General features: G+C 51.7%; 1 protein-coding gene and 1 pseudogene across 1 annotated transcript in view; both read right to left on the reverse strand.

The window, feature by feature from the left end:
• LOC136506839 (uncharacterized) overlaps positions 1-1,882 on the reverse strand; it is a 7,414-nt gene extending 5,532 nt beyond the window's left edge. Inside the window, exons 1-4 of the mRNA XM_066501750.1 lie at positions 1,624-1,882; positions 558-1,263; positions 183-308; positions 6-109 (exon numbers count right to left, since the gene is read on the reverse strand). Of these exons, the coding sequence (XP_066357847.1) occupies positions 6-109; positions 183-308; positions 558-1,263; positions 1,624-1,734 (1,047 nt within the window). The 5' untranslated portion in view covers positions 1,735-1,882. The remainder of the gene's footprint in view (positions 1-5; positions 110-182; positions 309-557; positions 1,264-1,623) is intronic.
• A 1,420-nt stretch (positions 1,883-3,302) lies between these two features.
• Positions 3,303-9,368, reverse strand: LOC136508684 (protein DETOXIFICATION 44, chloroplastic-like; annotated as a pseudogene).
• Between the last annotated feature and the right edge of the window lie 11,537 nt (positions 9,369-20,905).

Here is a 20,905-nt window from a genome sequence, read left to right on the forward strand (position 1 = left end):
TCCACATTTGGAGATCTTGAGCAGATGAGTTGCGATGTTGTTAGAATGGTTCCAGCGCCCTTACTCCACTCCATCAAAATGCCAGAGCAGTTTCTTAGTAACTCACCATCTGCGTATGCACATTTGCGTTAGGAAATTACAGCAAAATCTGTAGCACAACGAAATACAACAATATTACATACCAATATATGAGGAGAGCCCTAAAACAAACTCTGATGCTTTAAGGATGGTATCTGCTTCACTTTCTTGAATAATATTTGGACTAGTAGCAGTGTCTGAATCCAGTGTGGGAAGCTTCGTTATTTGAGCTACACATAGAAAAAAAGAAAAACACAAAGTGAAAAAAAAATAGGACGAAGTTTAACTACGAACATGAATTTTGTGCTGCATAGGGAAAGACAATATATATATAGGTCCATAAATTAATTAGCTATCGAACATAGTCTTGCCTACTACTACTGTACTTTGTTGGTTCTAAGCAATGATGCATGGATACCAATTGTTGTTCTTTGGTCCTAGACAGGATACAAAGAGGAATTGGGTGCTGAAATACGAACCTATCTTGTCAAAGTACTCTTTTTCCGCCTTCCAGTAGGGTTCCATCAGCACTGGGTCCGGGTCAGGGGATTGTTCTTCGCAGAGTTGTCCGTTTGAATCCTGCTCCAGCAGGTACGGCATACGGAGGGGAGAGGAGTTGGGTAAAAAGGCACCTGCAGCAGCAGTATCCTCAGGCTCCAGCATGGCACCCGCAGCAGTATCCTCAGGCTCCAGCATAGGCTCCACCTCTTCCCCTCCGGCAGGTGAAGCTGGAGCTGTCAACTCTTCCCCGCCGGCAGTTGAAGCTGGCAAAGCTTTCCCTCCGGCAGTTGAAGCTGAAGCAGGCTCGGGAGTCACCAACTGTGCGCCAATTGAATCTCCGGCAGCCGCTTCCTCTGGAGAGGAAGGTGCGGCCGCAGATGCGGGCATGCCACGAGGGAGTCGTGCGGAATAGGACCGTCGCGTCGATCGGGACCCCGACGACTCCACCTCCTGAGGGACGGTTGGCGCCATACCTGAGGGGGTCGAGGTGCCAGATCTGGCCGCCCTCGACCGGGACCTCGTCGCCGGGGGCGACCGCTCTACGGAGGAGGGGGAGGGGGAGGTGGGTGAGGATCGCCGCCGCTTTCTACCCATGGATAGAGAGCCGGTTTTCGAGTATGTCTTCGAACGAATCACGCCGCCGCTGCGATTTCGATTTCGCGGCGGAGTCGATGTAGGGGAAGACTGGGGGGTTTTATTCCCCAAAAATAAAAGCTTAGAGGTAAAAATCCCCATTGCAGTATTTACCAAAGACTAGAAATATTGGGAGATTAACTGATTCACACGAAATCTCTTTAAACTGACATCAATAAACACGATCTATTGATTGATAGCCTGCAGAAAGGTGTCATGCAGCGATGCGCATACTGCTCAAAACCCTAGCAGATTACCATGTGCCAATTAAAAAATGGAAGCATAATCTCCACCAACCAAATAGACCCGCAATCTACAAGAGCCTACCTACACAAGCAACAAGAGACAGAAGGGGAGCCAGAACCAGAGGGGAAGAGAGAAGTCCGGGGGCAGGGGAAGGCGGAGGCTTACGGCCTCTGGCTTGCCGATGATGTCGGCGACGGACTTGGAGGCTTCGGCGAGGATGGTGGAGGTGTCCACCCCCTCCAGGTTCACGTTGGTCGACACGTTCAGGCACGGCATCCTCGCTCGCTTCCTCTTCCTCCTCTCCGCCTCTGCCTCCGGCTGGCCGCCTTCCGCTCCTCCTCTGCTCTGCTCCGCTCACTGTTCTCTGGTCTCTGCTGCTCCTCTCCCTCTCTATCCTCCTGCTACGGAAAAGGAATCTCCTCTGCTCTGCCTGGGCTAATAATGGGCTTTGGGGCCTGTTAGTTTCCACTTCGCTATGGGCTCTAGCCAATGGCCTGTCTAGCCTCCTCTCTTGCCTAGAGCCCGTGGTGGCTAGATATCGAGCCAGCTCGGCTCGTTATAGCTCATTATACAAATAAGCCGGCTTGTTAGCGAGCTCGAACTAGCTCGTTTGGCTCGTGAGCCAAAGCATAAAAACACAGTACATAGATATTATAACCGCAGGTTAACAACAAACACATCATATGCATATTTAAAATAGAATAAACAAATTACATATGAATTTTGGACTCATCTCGCGTGAACATGATGCCGTGGGGTAGGCTGGTGGGGTGACTGGGTGGGGCCATGGGGTGGATTGGTCTAGAGTTTTAGTGTTTAATCGTGTTGGGCCATAGTAAGAGAGATATATGGTCAGCTTAAAATTGTATTGGGCTGGACCGAGGGTATATGGGGCGATTGCAGTTGTTGTCATGTGAATTACCTTGGCTTGTTTTGGCTTGTGAGTGGCTCACGAGCTGGCTCGTTAATTAACCGAGCTGGATCGAGCTAGCTCGTTAATTAAAAATTCAAACGAGCCGAGCTCGAACCGAACCACTAACGAGCGAGTCGAGCGAGCTAGCGAGTTACGAGTTTTTCGTCCAGCCCTAGTGGTGCAGGACAAAACTTGTCCATGCCATCACATTACTTTCGTCCGCAGCAGATTCTCAAAAAAAAGTGATATTTACCTGTATAGCCCTGAAAAAATGCCCCTTTCTCGTATTGTCCGATTTTTTTTAACTTATCTGTGCGGCCCCAAAATAAAATTATCTTTCTTCATTGGCCTTCCGTCTGTTTTTAGCACTTAGCGGTGTTAAGTTAAGGGTAAATTGACCATTTTACCCCTGGTGGAAAAAATAAAATGTAGAGTTTTGTTTGTTTGTTGTATATTTGAAGTAATATTACGCAAATAAGTTCACACATAACAGTACATAATATGTGTACTCTTATGTAATATTACGCAAATATGTGTTGCGTAATATTACTCCAAATATACAACAACAAACAAAGTTTTGCATTTTATTTTTTTCACCAGGGGTAAAATGGTCGTTTTATTCTTGATTTAACACCATCAAGTGTCAAGGACTATAATTTTATTTTGGGGCCATACAGGTAAGTTCAAAAAAAATCAGGCCATATAAGGAAGAGGCATCTCAAAAAACAAACCTTTTGTCTGCAGCTGAGGCGTCACCCAAATCGTAGCAAATTTGCAATGTCCGATGATGATGCATATTGGAACAACCAACTCAGATTATTATATTTCAGATAATCACTGCGTTACATAATAATACCAAAAATATTGGGCAAGGCTTTCATTTACAGTTTACAGATCAACTCAAAAATAATGATAACCAACTCAAAAATAATGCATGTTGGAACAACCAACTCAAAAATAATGATTGCCAGATTTACAGATCCTAGAATATTAGACAAGGCTTTCGTTTACACGGAGGATTTCCAAAACGAAATTTACAGGAAGGGATTTTCTATTTGAACACAGCTTTCGTTCCTTTTTTTGGTTATAACTAAACACAACTTTCTTGTACAGTATATGGTATGCAAAACACAGTTGAAAGCTGTGAGCTCCTAGTCTCCTACAATACAACAGCCACAAGACAGCCCAGCTATCCGACACTGGTACATCTTCCACACAGATGCATCAGCTACCTCTCACGCAGGGCTATATATGACCTGCAGCAGTATGCACATTTCTTGCTACCGTTACCCTTTACCTGCTGTGGGAGTGTGGGAGATCAATTGAACAATCGAACCTACATAGTCATATATCTGTGCTTTACTCACTATCTGACCAGATAATCTCCCAAGGTCCACCTTTGCTCCCTAACCTGAAAACAAGAAAAAACCGATTGTAAAATTTAAGACTTCCATGCTGCTTCTATTCAAAGACTCCAGTACATGAATATTCCTTTTTCCTTAAGTTTTTAAAAAAATATGAAAAAATAAATCAGAGAAGAACAAAGGGATCATCAATTACTACCTCCAGAATCCAGCAACTGCACACAAACTCATGAACAGAGTAAGACCAGCCCATATGCCACCCAGACCAAACTTAGGAGCAGCTACTAGTAGAAATATTGATGAGACTGCCCCCGCAAAAAACTGAAACAACAAAGGTTCAACACGATTAGGATGGTAAAGTGGTGTTGAAGTGATAACTGATGACATGATAATGTGTGATAGTATCGTTGACATAACAATGCGACAGAGTAAGATTATGAATCACAACCGTGGAATATGCAGCATAGGCAAAGTCACAAACACCATAGTAGAGCCCATCAGCCACAAATGCAATAGCATTCACCGGCTGAGAAATAGTGACAAACTGCAAAAATCCAACAACTGTGAACATAAATCGCTGTACATTTCTTCAGAAATTAAGTGTAAACTTCTCATTTCTCAAGCATGTTCTTACCCAGACTCCAGAGCGCGCAATGTCTAAAACTGCTGGATCATCTGTAAACAGCAAGGACAAAGATCGAAACCCCACAAACAAGGAAGCAGCAAGGGCAAAGCCAGTCACACCTCCAACCTACAAGGAAAAAAGGAACAGTATCAGCTCCTTAATGAGAAGGATAAACTGGTGGCATTTGCGACTATTTCCAAGAAATGACTTCTTAACCTGCAGGACTCTGTATAAAACCGTGCGGGCTTGCTTGTAGTTCCCTTTTGCATATTCGCTAGCAAGTAGAGCCTGCGCAAATTAGGGATACTTCACAAGCAGATACACATAGGTAACGAGTTCAACGAAAGTTCCATTCCAGTAATTTTGCAGACCTGGCCAGCAAGGGCTAGAGCATCATTGAGCAGAGAAATTGTTAACCACACTTGCAAGCATATCTCATAGCCCGCCATTGGAACGGGCCCTTCCCTTGCAGCCAGGGATGTAGATAGTGTCAGTGTCAAGAATACTGCAATTGTCCTGCCAATTAGTAGACCACCTGAAAATCGTTCAAATTCAAGTGGCTATCATAAAGGTCAATTACACTAAGATGTTTTTTTTACCCGAAAATATATTACACTAAGATGTAAGTTTGGGTGCTTAATGCAATAACTATCAAAAGAAGTTATGATTAGGCAAAAACCATCAGATGAAAAATCCTTGCATATGAGCATGAGGGATATTGATCAACCAGATTTCAGGTAGCGGATGACTCCATCCTCAATTATATTCCATGAGAACAGATCTACTTCTTTATTCAGCTTCCAAAGGAGGATGAATGCTGTCAAGTACCTGAATACATGTAGACAAAAGATAGAAATACTTTAGATAATTATAAGTTCGATAATAGTAATAGAGGCAAAGATACTCCAAATAAGTAAACCTCATTTTATATATAAGAATATCATGATGGCATCAACATACTCAGAGGTCACAGTGGCCAGTGCGGCACCGCTTACTCCTAGACCAAGTGGAAAAATAAGTAATGCATCAAGTACTGCATTTAATAGGTTGCCAGCACCTGTAAGCATCATACCATCAGTTCCTTGCTTGATCATTTTGAATCAGTTACATAGAGTAGTTTGAATAAGAAATAAAAAATAGTTACAACAAAAGAATATGCATTTAAATAGCAAGGTCAAAACAAATCCAGATGGAGAAAAAAATAGTATTATGTGTTACATTATTTTATCAAAATGAACTGGCAAAGACTTACCCACAGCATACAATGGTGTCCTCGTATCCAGGAATCCACGAAATGCACCCTGAGCTGCAAGTGCCACTATGATTGGTGGAGCACCAAGTGCCCTCAGTGTAAGAAACTGTTCTGCTGGTGCTCGCATAGGTGAATCCTGTGTTGACAATAAATCAAAAAGCTTATGTTCAGCAAAGAGTGTTTTGAAAGAAAACTGCAAGAGTATAGGGAATTAGTCACAGGTGTCATTAATTATAATTTATAACAGTCGCAATATTATGTATGGAACCTTAAAGTCAGAAAATTTTGAGTTGACGGACCATGGAAACCTGGTTTCATAGACTGAATTCAAGAAGCCCACCCACCACAAAACGGGAAAAGGTAAATAGTCTAGAAGTGCTATATTTTTGCAGTGCCAAATGTGTGACATGATTGGAAAATGTTTGTGGACAAGTTTCCCATTAGATTCATATAATAAGGTGAAAGCACTTTCAGAGATTTCATTAGGAATAGTGACTTAGGCACAATGATTTTTGCAGAGATTTCATTAAGAACTTAGCCACATAGGCATCGGATAGTTCAGACCAACAGCCAACCAAACATACATGAAACACCTAAGAATATTAACACCCAGTGCTGTCAAGGGAAGAAACAGATCCTAGAAATCTGAGCATGTGAATAAATTGGCCTTACGTACGACGGGTATACCAATGATGTTTATCAGGGTCCCAGATCCAACAATCAGAGCTACCATTTCCAACAATCCAATGCCAGCAGCTAGAGCCAAGGATGTTGACACCACTGGAAGAACCTTCTTTTGTCGCCTTGCCTTCTCTATTGGCGTCAACAATTCATCTCCTAGGTGAGAACTAAACACTAGTCAGTGTAATGCGAACAACAGAGCTTCTTTCAGAAAACAAATGGAAATCTTCATTTGCTTACTTTCCCCTGCGGTGTTAGAATTGCCATCCTTTGCCTGCTGCTCAGCAACAAATGATGTGGTGACATTAAGTAGCGGCACATTAAACAGCTTGGATACCAAATTGAATATGGAAGTCGACGCACCAACAGCCGCAAGCTGAGCCGAACCTGACAAGAGACTGTAAATCATCAAATGGATGAAAAGGTTGACCTTGACCCCCTCAAGGCAATCTTAAATTTTTACTGAAACCGGCCTCTTGCCAGTTTTGGTATGGCATGATTCTAGGTTTGAAACGAAGAAATGCACTAGATTACAAAGCAGTTCAGCATGGATGAGACTGGATTACCGATATGTCCGACGAAGGCGGTGTCGACGAGCGCCGTGATGGGGTCCGCGGCGAGCGCGAGCGCGAGCACGGTGGGCGCGGCGATGGCGAGGATGTCCGCCGCAACCCCGTCAAGCCTGAGCCACCCAGGCGCCCCGCGCCCCGCGACGGCCTCCTTCTCTTCTCCATCCTTACTCTCAGTCTCAGTCTCTGGCCCCTTATTGGGTGCCGCCTCGTCGATGACGTCTGTGATGACCGGCTTCCCACCACCGCGACTGCATCGTGGGAGACTCCTCCACCGAGGCGGAGTAGAGCGGCGGCGGTGGCAGCGGCAGAGGTTAAGGAGACACGGTTGGGCCCCGTGGATGGGTCTCGGGCGTGCGCGGCGGCTGCAGGCCTCGCCGGCGTCGGCGTCGGCGTCGGCGAGGTCGCCGCCATGGGCGCGCGAGCGAGTGGTCAGAGTGTGATTGGTTGGATTGAACGCGATGCGGGCCTGCCCTTTGGGCTCGGTGGACGGTGGGCCCTGGGAGACCTATGGGCTTTTGGCCTCTCCAGCCCAGTGGGTCCTTTCCTAATCCGCCACTGGGCCAATTTCACAAGTTATCAAGTGCTAGTCCTCTCAAAAAAAAAGAAAAAAAATCAATCAAATGTTAGTATCGTGCACAAATTCAACTGAGGCTATCATGTTCAGACTTCAAATTCCACTAAAAAAATGTCCAGACTTCAAATCTCGAAAGATACCCCGTTTTTCGCTCTCATAAAAGAAAACATACCCCATTTTTCCAAATACTCTGCATTACGATTGCTAGGTCTCACATTTACTTTATGATGACTATGTTACAACAAAAACCATTTGCCTAAAACTTACGTGAAGCTAGAGTATAAGCAGAGTACATCCACGAGCCTCAGACCAATTAGTCTCTTCCACATTTACAGCAAAAGTGGGCTTGCCCAAATATGACCACTCTTCCTCACCAGTCACCACCACACTATCTGCATTTCACCTAGTAGTAGTTCACACTTTATATGATTGTAAGATCAGGACCTAGACAGTTAATGCTCTTCTACTTAATACACAACTTCTACTGGTTATTTACATGTAATGCCATTAGCTGTCAATAATTGTCGGGTTCATGAACCCGGGGACCCTCGGGGACCGGCTTCTACGCCAGGGCTCGACCTAGGAAAACAGCATGTAGTTCGTGGGCCGGCTCAAGAGCCTAAGACACGACGGGCCGGAGGGACAGTCCGGTCGACGACCGGAAGGTCTACCCAAAAACAGGCGCTCGCTCGTCAACCTCTTCGACCGGAGCATTCACTTCGGGCACCAGCCGCCTCCGGGCGGTCTCCACGATCAGAAAGGCCTGGCCCAAAGCACCGCTTCCTACTCCGACCCCGCGTCTCCGACCGGAGACCCCGTAGGAAGCCTGCTTACCACTCTTCTCCGACTGGCGCGGCCAGGGCCGACTGGGGCCATCCGACCGGGGACACCCGCCCGGAAGGGACCAGGGGCAAACGGAGAAGGCAGTGCACAAAATCAAACCTCGATACCGGGACCATACCCTGTACGCCTGTGGGAACAATGCTCCTCAACCGCCCTGACACAAACAGTATTGTAGGCGCCAACATTTGTGTCTACAGTATTGTAGACGCCATCGGGCTCCCATACGGCAAAAAGCCTCCCACACACCGCTGGGCATCGATAGTAGGCGCCTGGGTTCACCATACCTAGCACACAGGGTAGGGCTCCTCACACACCAATAGTATTTTGCAGGTACCGACATCCACCCTTCCTGAAGAAGCCAACGCAACCTCCCATGTGCACCTGACATTCTACAGTGACATCAACAGTATTGTGGGTGCCTACCATCATCGCTACCCTCATCAGCGTGGGCAACAAGGCTTAGAAACATCCGTACTCTCTCCCTCTCACCTGTAAAGCCATCCCCTTTATCTATAAAAAGGGGATGCGCTCCCTCCAACAAAGGAGGTCCACTTCTTTAAGTTCAGACTCACTAGATCGATAGCTCAAAAACCCCTCAAGCACACGTTTGAACACCTAGCTCATAGCGGAGTTCCGGTCGCCCTCGGCCCTTTCAGTCGGACTCGACCGGGCCTCTCGTACACCCCTCCTTTCTCCTTCTCGTTTGTAACCCCACTACAGACTTCGAGCACCTGGGCTCAGGAATAAAGTCACCGACCGACCCACACTGGACGTAGGGCACGTTGCCTGAACCAGTATAAATCCTGTGTCATTGAGTGCTAGGCCACCTCCGATCACAACGTACAACAAAACTACAAATATTAACTAGTTGATCACTTTCTTTACCGATAGTTGGCGCCGTCCGTGGGGAAGACGCTGTACGTTCAACACTTTTTGGTCATTGGATGGCCCATTTTTCCACCACCCCACCGTGGCGGGCTCGGGCGATACGATTCGCCTCGGCTCACTAGAGTATCCCACACTCTCGCCTGCGGGGATGCGGGTTCCACTCGTTTTCGAACCATCCCAGGCCTTCCTCTTCGAAAGCCTGGACTTCGTCGCCGACCGGCTCGGTGTACTCCACCTCCGCGAGGAGACTCATGACCTGGCACCCATCGGAGAGACGTTCTCCATCGACTCTGGGACGCGCGACCTCAATGGCGCGGCATCTGCGCTTCATTCCGAGCAAACTCTATGCTCAAACCCCACTGTAAGTAATACGCGTACTTTTATTCGCCCTTTATTTACTACCTCCCACTGATCATCCGGAGGGACTGCACCACCCACACCACGAACACCGTACGTTTGGTTCCCCTACAGCCTCACGTCCTCCGCAGATGCTTATGCTCGGGGGATCCGAAGGACGCTGGCACCATCCCCCCTCACGTTCGAATTCGTAGGAATGGCAGGCTTTGCTCCTGTCGTTTCCCACGAACTCCCTGATAACGAGGGCGAGAGTGATGGTTCCAGCATCGGTGATGTGACGTCCCGCCACCATCCGTCCTGGGAATGCGCTATGGCGGATGGTCCAGCACAACCACCGATGGTTGCCGAGTCCGCGCAAACTCACACCCCTCTGGACACGCGTGCGGAGGCCCTCGCGTCTGCGCAAGCACACGCTGAGGAACTACGACAACGATGGCAGAACTCGCCACCTGCGCCGACACGATCGGTACGGCACGTTGCGCCCCATGCGCATGGCCCGGCGGGCGGCGCCCAGGGTCGTGCTCGTCAGGTCCAGCGCGACATTGTGAACGAGGGGAACGACGTCCCACAATTCGCCCGAGCCAGCCAGAACATCGCTGCTGCGGCAATGCTTCTGCGCGTGTTCCCGAGCCCATCGACCCTCAGGAACGGGCCATCTACCGGAACCTTTGGGTTCTAGTAGAGGCTGCCACTGTCCAGCAGGCAGAAAGCTCCACGTCGTGACTCTGACCCGCGCCTTCTCTCCCCACCGGGGGGACGGGGACGCGCCAACCGGATCGCTCCGTTCGCTCGCCGCTACGGCCGTCAGGCTCAGCTCGGGGTGCGGCAGCCGCGCCACGGTCTGACCGGGCACCTGCTCCACATTACCCGCCGGCACACGAGCGGCCCGATCCGCACCAGGATGCCCGTAGCATCATCAGCGATCGGCATCGGGCCCAACACAATAACAATGTCCATCGTGCGGCGGTAGGCGACTCGGATCCCGACCAAACCATCGAGGGAAGCGGTGAAACGCGCCCTGGGCGCGGTCGTCGGCCGGGTGACCGGAGCCCCAGCCCTGAGGGCCCGGGGCCACGGGCCTTCAGCCGGCGCATCCGGAGAGCACCGTTCCCACAGCGTTTCCGGCCTCCTTCCAACATCACCAAATACACTGGGGAGACGAACCCAGGCATTTGGCTCGAAGACTTCCGGCTCGCCTGTCGAGCCGGAGGAGTGGATGACGACTACTTCATCATCCAATATCTTCCCATTTGCGTGGGGGAACATGTTCGAGCATGGCTCAAATTCCTTCCACACGACAGCATCCGTGACTGGGCGGACCTCTGGGCGGACCTCAAGAGGGTATTCGTCAGGAATTTCCAGGGGTCGTACGTCCGCCCGTGAAACCCCTGGGACCTCAAGAGCTGTCAGCAGGAGCCCAGCGAATCCCTGCGGGATTATATCCGCAGGTTTTCTCAACGATGCAACTCCCTCCCTGATGTCGTCGACGCAAACGTCATCAGCGCATTCCTCTCCGGGACAAACTGCGAGTCCCTGATCCACAAGCTTGGCTGCCTAAAACCCTGTACCACCTGCGATCTGCTCGACGTTGCCACCAACCACTCCTCTGGCGAGGAGGCGGTCGGAACGGTCTTTAGTGGAGGCCAGGACAAAAGCAAGCCCAAGCGTGCAGATCCGGACGAAGGCCCTTCCACTTAGAGGGGCAAGAAGAACAAGAAGGATCGACGCCGGTCGGACAGCACCGCGTTGGTCGTCGTGGCTGATCGCACACCCAGGCAGCCCCAACAGGGACTGCCTAACCACTTCAACAAACTCATGGATGGTCCGTGGCCGAACCACGCCTACCCCGTCAAACACCTCTACAAGGAGTGCGAGCTCCTCAAACGCTTCCTCTAACAGGCCGGCGGGTCAAAGGAGGGAGACGGCAAGGACCCGGTAGCCAAGAGAGGAGGCGCGACAGGCAAGGACGGAGACAGTTTCCCCGAGCCCGAGGAGTGCATCATGATCTTCGGAGGGTCCGACGCCATCTGGACTAAACGTCAGCATAAGGTACGCTATAGGGAGGCGTGCGCCGTCGAGACAGTCGTCCCCTCCTTCCTCAGCTGGTCGGAGTCCCCGATCACCTTTGATTAGAGGGACCATCCCTCCTACGTCGCGAGACCAGGACGCTACCCGCTCGTCGTCGACCCCATCGTCCGCAATAAGCGCCTCATCAAGGTGCTAATGGACGGAGGGAGCGGCCTCAACATCCTGTACATCGACACCCTCGATGCCATGCGCAACCCCCGGTCGGAGCTCCGCCTAGTGGGCTCCCCCTTCCACGGGGTGATCCCGGGAGCATAGGCATACCCGCTCGGACAGATCGATCTGCCCGTCACATTCGGCAGCCGGGCCAACTTCCGCTCGGAGGTCCTCACCTTCGAGGTGGTGGACTTTCCAGGGTCCTACCACACCATCTTGGGGCGGCCATGCTACGCAAGGTTCATGGCCATCCCCAACTACACCTACCTCAAGCTGAAGATGCTGGGGCCGAACGGCGTCATCACCGTAAGTAGCGCCTTCTCGCACGCCTTCGCGTGCGACCGCGAGCACTACGAGCTCGCCACCGCGGTCGTCAACTCGTCTGAGCTCCCGTGGCTCGGGGAGTCATCAACTCCAGTAGTCCCAGACTGCAACAAACTGACCTCCTCGACGGCCTTCCGCCCGCTCGAGGAAACCAAGGCGGTGGGTGTCGACCCCGCTGATCCAGCCAAAACGGTGTGAATTGGGACCCGGCTCCCGGCCAAATAGGAATGCGAGCTCATCGACTTCCTACGCGATAATCACGATGTCTTCGCATGGCAACCTTCTGACATGCCGGGGATACCACGAGAGGTCACCGAGCATGCACTACGCCTTATCCCCGGCTCGAAGCCCGCCAAGCAACGCCCGCGTCATTTCGACGACGAGAGGCGCAGGGCCATTGGCGAAGAGATCGCCAAGCTCCTGACGACCGAATTCATCAGGGAGGTTTTCCACTCCGACTGGCTCGCCAATCCTGTCCTTGTCAGAAAAAAGATCGGGAAATGGAGAATGTGCGTCGATTATACTGGACTCAACAAGGCGTGTCCTAAGGATCACTTTCCCTTACCATGCATAGACCAGATAATCGACTCCACCACGGGTTGCGAGATCCTCTCCTTTCTGGACGCCTACTCAGGCTATCACCAGATCGCGATGAAAGAGTCCGATCAGCTCGCGACCTCCTTCATCACCCCATATGGTTCATACTGCTACGTGACCATGCCTTTCGGCTTGAAGAACGCTGGCGCCACATACCAAAGGTGCATGCAGCAGTGCTTCGCCGACCAAATCGACCCGCTCGATCAGCCTGATCAGGCCGAACGGCCGAAACCAACAATCGTTGTCTATGTTGACGACATAGTGGTCAAAACAGCCCGAGCGTGCGACCTGATCGCAAACTTGGCCGCAACGTTCGCGAACCTCCAAAGGTTCAACATCAAACTGAATCCCGAAAAATGTGTTTTTGGGGTTCCGAAGGGGAAGCTGCTTGGATACATCGTATCCAAGCGCGGCATCGAGGCCAACCCCAAAAAGATCGCAGCCATCTCCAACATGGGCCCTATACGCAACGTGAAGGGCGTACAAAGGCTCATCGGCTGCCTAGCGGCCCTAAGCCGCTTCATCTCCCGGCTCGGCGAACGGGGGATGCCACTCTACAAGCTCCTCAAAAAGACGGACGCCTTCATTTGGACTGAGGAAGCCCAGCAGGCTCTCGAAAGCCTCAAAACGTCCCTGACGTCAGCCTCGATCCTCGTCGCTCCCGAACAGGGAGAACCCCTCCTCCTCTACGTCGTGGCAAGTAACCCTAGTCATCGAAAGGGAGGAATCAGGACACCAACTCAAGGTACAGCGACCCGTATACTTCGTCGGAGAAGTACTTACCGATCCCAAGGTCCGGTACCCCTAGGTGCAGAAGCTCCTATACGCCGTGCTAATGGCCACTGGGAAGCTCCTACACTACTTCACCGATCATGAAGTCACAGTCGTCACTTCATACCCACTCCGAGACATCATCCGCAACCGCGACGCCGCGGGACGAATCTCTAAATGGGCCCTTGAGCTCATGGGCCATGACATTAGGTATACCCCCCGCACTGCTATTAAGTCTCAAGCTCTCGCGGATTTTGTCGCCGAATGGACGGAGGTCCAGCTACCGGTCCCGGATGTCTCCCATGAGTACTGGACAATGTACTTCGATGGATTCGTAATGGCGCCCGGCTCAGGGGCTGGAGTGGTTCTGATCTCCACAGACGGGAGTAGGCTCCGCTACGCCATCCACCTCCACTTTTTGGCTTCAAACAACACCGCGGAATATGAGGCCCTTATCAACGAACTACACATCGCCATCGAGCTCAGTGCTACACGACTCTACATCCACGGCGACTCGGAGCTAGTCATTGATCAGGTCATGAAGGAGTCCTCCTGCAAAAGCCCCCTCATGACAGCATACTACCAAGAGGTGTGCAAGCTCGAGGACAAGTTCTAGGGAATTGAGTTGCATCACATCCCTTGAAGGGACAACGATGCCGCTGATTTCCTCACAAAACTGGCCGCCAGGCGGGATCCATCCCTGAGCGGGGTCTTCATCAACGACGTCCACGAGCCATCCGCCCGCATCCTGGAAGGTCCGACCCAGACACGCCCCGACGGCCAACCGGCGATCAGGGGCTCCGACCCCGACGCCCAGCCAGCGCCTGGGGGCTCCGACCCCCGGTAGCGCTACGTCACCTGCGGACGTCGCCGTACTGGCACTCGATGAAACCGATTGGCGGGTACCGCTACTCGCCTACCTCCTCAAGGAGGTCCTCCCACCCAAAAGGACTGAAGCCCGACGAATCGCTCGACGCGCCAAGACCTTCATCGTGCTCGGTAACGAACTCTACAAACGAAGTCTATTAGGGGTGCTCATGAAATGCATCCCCACCAGCCGGGGGAAGCAGATCCTCCTCGAGGTCCATGCCGGGATCTGCGGGCATCACGCGGACCCAAGGTCTTTGGTCAGAAAACCTTTCGCCAAGGTTTTTACTGGCCCACCGCGCTACGAGACGCGAAGGAGGTCGTCCGCAGGTGCGAAGGATGTCAGTTCTATGCTCGAGAAACCCATTTACCAGCGCAGGAGCTCCAAACCATCCCAATCACCTGGCCATTCGTAGTCTGGGGCCTCGACATGGTAGGACCCCTCAAAAAAGGCCCAGGCGGCTTCACTCACCTACTCGTAGCAGTTGACAAGTTTACCAAGTGGATAGAAGTCAAGCCCATCACCAATCTCCGCTCGGAAGAGGCGGTCAAATTCTTCCTCGACATCATCTACCGATTCGATGTTCCTAACTGTATTATCACTGACCACGGGACCAACTTCACCGGGAAGAAGTTTTTGGACTTCAGTGATGGATACGGCATCAGAATCAACTGGGCTTCGGTCGGACATCCACGAACTAACGGTCAGGTCGAATGCGCCAATGGCATGGTCCTCCAAGGACTCAAGTCGCGCATCTTCGATCGACTCAACAAACACGCTGAGCGATGGGTTGCTGAGGTCCCAGCGATCCTTTGGAGCCTAAGAATGACCCCAAACCGATCCACGGGATTCACACCTTTCTTCCTGGCCTACGGAGCAGAAGTCGTGTTGCCCTCCGACCTCGACCATGGCGCACCAAGAGTAAAAGCTTTCGACCGCAACCGAGCCGTGGAGGCTCAGCAAGACGCCGTCAACCTGCTCGAAGAGGCCCGCGAGACAACCGTCATCCGCTCCGATCGCTATCAACAAACCCTCCGCAGGTACCACAAAAGGAAGATCAGAGGAAGGATACTTGAAGTCGACGATCTCGTGCTCTGAAGGACCCAATCGACGAAGCAAAACACAAGCTCTCCACCCTGGGAAGGACCCTATATGGTAACCGAAGTAATCTGACCGGGCACCTACCGACTGGAGGACAACAACGGCAATGTTCTCAACAACACTTGGAACATTGAACAGCTATGTCGTTTTTCCCTTAAACTTAGCCTAAGCACTTTCGGTTAAAACACATGCTCCCATAAGAGCGCCCCCGCCTGAAACACTTTCAACCTGGGTCGCTCGGGGGCTCCATAAGTGTACAAATATTGAGTATTACCTCTCTTTTTCTTTACTATCACATGGTATACAACTTTCTCCCGAACGAAAACACAATCCATTCCTTTGATTACCCTACGTAACCATGTTCTTACTCCCAAACCGAACGCACCCCGCCTTTCCCTACGAATGCGAGTAACCGAGCCCCGTGGGCCACGCCCCGGGCTCCCAAAATCGCACCCTACGGGACAAAACGGGCAGGTACGAAAAAGAAAGGATAAAAACAAAGGTTATGCTAGGATAGAAACAAGGAAGCAGATATGGTGGTTTCGTCATAGGGGCAGTACGGTTATATTTATTGATGCAAAGAAACTATTTACACAGGGACATACCCATAAAACTTAACTATTACACTTTTTCTACTGCTACAAATACTACTGCGGTCGCTCGAACGACATCGCCTGTGAAAGGTCCTTGTTTGGTTTTGGTAATTGAGTGACAACTTAGGTGGACTAATTGTGTTTATGTGAGATACACAGGTGATTAGTCCATAGGTACATGTGTGTGAGCAACATATGCCATGGAGGTGAAAATGGCTTGGAGATGTTGCAAAGCTCACACATGTGATGATGAAGGAGCTTATTGCACATGAGACATGACATTGAGTCATGTGATCAAGGTGGAGAAGATCAAGACAAGACTTGGCTTGATGGACCGGTTGCAAGCGTGAAGGGCAAGTCGAAGGCTTTGGAGTGATGGACCGCGTGGCGGTGAAGCTTGAGCAAGACTTGGCGCCGATGGACGATGGCAATGGTGAAGAGCAAGTAGAGTCAAGATCGATGAACCAATATGATCATGTGATGATATGAAGTGGATCATATCATTGTTGATCGTGTCGACGCTTTCGGGAAAATGGAAGGCCTATTTTCTATTCCGCCGGATGCAAATTCTTGGTGGTTAGCACATTGGAGCAAGGGTGAAGAATTTAGAAGTGAAAACGAGTTGATCGCGAAGATGCTGGTGTCGGTCAACTGACCGGACACTGGGTCTGGATGCACCGGACGTTGGCAGGCTACGTCCGGTCAGGCTGACGTACGATGACGTAGAAGCTGGAGTGTGACCAGACGCTGGCTGCGTCCGATCAAGTGTGACCGGACGCGTCCGGTCGAGGTCGGTACCTTACTGAAAACGACCGGACGCTGGGGGTCCAGCGTCCGGTCAGTTGAAAGCTGCTGCGTCCGGTCAAGTTAAGTGACCGTTGGAACCAGGACACGTGGTCGTCTGCGGGCGACCGGACGCTGAGGTCCAGCGTCCGGTAAACACGACCGGAGCGTCCGGTCGGCCCGACCGTTGCCCAGTGAAGGGGTAACGGCTAGTTTAGCCCTTGGGGCTATAAATAGAAGTGGCCTTCGGCCATGGCTGGTGTGGAGCACCTTGGGGGACTTTGTGTCCATACTTGAGAGTGCTTGGGAGCCCTCCATCTCACACATACTTGATAGTGATCATTCGATTGTGTGAGTGAGCGATTCTAGTGCGATTGCATCGTGAGGTTGCATCGAGTGGCACTAGGTGATCGAGTTGCAAGCCGGTGGTGCTTGTTACTCTTAGAGGTTGCCACCTCCTAGACGGCTTGGTGGTGGTCTCCATCGAAGCGCGCAAGAAGCTTGTGTGGCGCTCCGAAGAAGTGCTTGTGAGGGGCATTGTGCTCGCCCCGCGGGAGCCGCGAAGAGCAACTCTAGTAAAGCGTGTCATTGAGCTACCCTCACTCAAGGGGTAAGTTCTTGTGGCGCCCGACGTGCGGGCTTAACGGGTGATGCTAATTAGCCACCGAACCACCAAGTGAGCGGTCGACACAACGGGAACTAGCGTGTTGGCAAACACGTGAACCTCGGGAGAAAAATCATCGTGTCAACCTTATTCTTCCCATTGGTTTGCATCCCCGTTACACAAGCTTGCAATTACTTTTATACATATTAAGCTTGTGTAGTTGCTCTTGTAATTAGATAGCTTGTGTAGCTTGCTAATTACCTTCTTGCTTGTGTAGCATAGAAGTAGCTCCCTTGCGTGGCTAATTTGGTTTTAGTAACCTTGTTAGTCACATTGCTTAGTTTGTGTAACTAAGTATTTGCGCTCTCTAATTAGGCATTGGTTGCCTTGTTATTGAGCATTGCTAGTGAGCTTAGTTAGCTTTATGCTTTTGCTTACTAGCATGTGTAGGAGCTCCCTTGTTGCTTAAAGTACTAGTGGCATAGGTTTGTGTAACCTTGCTCCTAGAATTGTTTAGGAGAGCTCTAGCTAGCCCGGCACCTTAGTTGCATAATTAGTATCTTTGCAAGGTGCTAGAGAACATAGATAGAGGGGTGTAGTCTTGGCTAGACCGATAGTTATAATTCCGCACTTGTTTTGGTTAGCCGACGCGATTAATTTTAGAAAAGACTATTCACCCCCCCTCTAGTCCGCCATCTCGACCCTTCAGCCTGGAAGCCAAAGAAGAAATTGGATGCAACCACTAGGACCTGCTCGACTCCGCTCCTTTGACTTTAGCAAAACGCAATAGATACCTCTAGGGTGTCGCACCTATAGATGCTCAGCAGAAGAACATGGAGCTCCAAACCTTCTCATGCAGTCGAGGCAGCTCCTGGGTGGGGGCGTCGCTACCGAGGTATGGCCGCCATGGCTAGAAGAAATCTCATCAAACTTTATGAACTAGCCGACTTGAGCGGCTATAGGCAAGGAACCCTCCACCGGCACAATCATGAGTAACCTCCCCTCCGACGAAGCTCGCCCGGGAAAGATCCACCAAAGAAAATCTACCCACGGCTCCATCCCAAAGAAGGCCTCGCAGATCAGATCCGGCATCACTTCCAGTCCAACATCACACTCCGGGTTCACAAAAGGATTTGTAAGTCCTCCCCCTCGCTCACTCTCTCTCCCACTTAGGAACCGCCGCGGCATACAGGCACTCTCGGTGAGAAGGAAGAATGAAGAGAGACAATAGTTGGAGAACAAGCAAAAGGACTGCGACAGAGAGCCCTCTCCCTCCCCCTATTTAAAGAAGAGAAGCAGACGATCAGAGCGCAAAACTCTGCCCCCATTCAATGCGGATGGGAAACGATGGGACACGCCCTGGCCGAAGGGACGCACATTGACTGACGGAGCAACGCTGGGTTAGACGGAACGTCGCCTGGCAAAGCGAGACGTGGCCTGGGTATGGCCCACCACTATCGCACGATCGGGCGCGAAAACCGAAGCATCACCACACGCAGACAGCTCCTCGCTCCCAGGCCAGGGGAGACCTAAAACGAAATCTCCACCGGGAGACCAACCGATCCCCCAAGCCGATCAAATCGCTCAGGATAAACCTCGAGACATGGGTAGGAAGCTAAGGGACGCCCCACGTGGGCCATGCCGACTCCGTCACGAACGACGAGCTCGAGTCCTGGTCGGACATTTCCGACTGAAGCTCTTCAAGCCCCGTCACTCGAGTCGCCAAGGTAAACACTATCAAAACCCCCTCTATTTCTTTATAAAATCATTTCATACATCCATACGCGCATTTCATTCCATACGCCCGCGCCTCCCGGACGATTCGGGCCCTGAACCGCCTGGGGGCTCAGGAACTAAGCATCGCACGTGCAACGAAATGCATCAGAACGCTCCGTGTTGCGTCACGAAGCGGTGGTTGCCTCATTCGACATGGGCAACCAACAGAGCCAGGGGAGAAAACCGTAGATGAGCACCGTGCGACCCTAGCTCGGTCCGGCAGACCGGGTCATCTCAACCTTCTCATTCGATCCTGAACCTCTCGCTAGGCCCACAGAATCTCCATCGAAGGGGAGGCCGTTAGGCCATCCGGGTCGGTCTTCGGAACGACCTAGGCATCTGTCGGGCTGTAGGCAAAGGAGTAGTGAAATGTCACAAGAGGGCTATGCCGACCCCGTCACGAACGATGGACCCGGATTCCACTCGATCACACCCGTTAGCGAACTCACCGAGCTAATCTTCGAGCCCGAGCGATCGGGACAGGCGACGAAACTCAGCCCCTCCGGTTGTGAGGAACCGAGGATGGGGTAACGCACAATACTCACATCGACCCCCACGAAGGCCCGATAGGGCTCGGGGGCTTAAGAAAAACGCCAAGGACAGCGACCTCGAACTCGCCAGATCCACGACTCCGACTCACCCGATCCCGCGATGCGCGTCGACGCCAGGATCCGCGAGCATCGCCTCGTCCGATCTTTAACCAACTAACTACGCTTCGGCTTCAAAACGGCTTCAGACGGCTTCACTGCGCTCCAAATAAACCTGGGACCGTGACTCCTAAACTCGCGTAACGGCTTCAGACGGCTTCACTGCGCTCCAAAAAACCTTGGGACCGTGACCCCGAACTCGCGTCGTCAGGATCTATGACATCTGGCTACGGCTCTAGGGACCGTGACCCCGAACCCGCGTCGACAGGATCTATGACAACCGGCTACGGCTCCTAGGACCGCGACTCCTAAACTCACGTAACGGCTTCACTTCCGACTACGCTCCAATCAACCTGGGACCACGACTCCTAAACTCGCGTAACGGCTTCACTTAGGATCCACGAGCTCCGGCTCGTCCGATTCCTGAACTAACAAAACTAACTCCCGCGATCCACGACACGCACCGACGCCTGGGTCCGTTCGTGGTCCTACCTCGCTCGATCCCACGGCGCGCATCGACACCAAAGATCAGTGAGCTCTAACACGACCGAACCGAGCTATCACCGTCCGTGGCGCGCACCGACGCCAGCGGTTTCTCTGAACTAACCTTCTCACCCGATCCGCGGCGCGCACCGACGCCGAGATCAGTAAGTTCTGTCTCATCCACGCCTAAAAGACCCCTCGGCTACACAACGACGCCGAGGTTAAATGAAATTTTGTCTCAAAAACTAAAAACACGCACGTCCGCCGAAGCAACACCCCCAGCCGGTTCGGCCCGAACCGCCCGAGGGCTCGAGGGCTACACCCGCGGGTGCACTCGCGCGCACCCGCCGACATAACAGAAAAACCTCCCCTGCTGACAACACAGAAAACCACCCAGCCGGTTCTGCCTGAACCGCCCGAGGGCTACACCCACGGGTGCGCTCGCGCGCACCTATCGGTAGGACAAAAATCCCCTAGACGATTCTGCTCAAATTGCCCAGGGGCTCGGGGGCTCTTGTCGGGTTCATAAACCCGGGGTCCCTCGAGGACCGGCTTCTACGCTAGGGCTCGGCCTAGGAAAACAGCATGTA

Source organism: Miscanthus floridulus, chromosome 15, assembly GCF_019320115.1.
Source record: "Miscanthus floridulus cultivar M001 chromosome 15, ASM1932011v1, whole genome shotgun sequence".
Classification (NCBI taxonomy): domain Eukaryota; kingdom Viridiplantae; phylum Streptophyta; class Magnoliopsida; order Poales; family Poaceae; genus Miscanthus; species Miscanthus floridulus.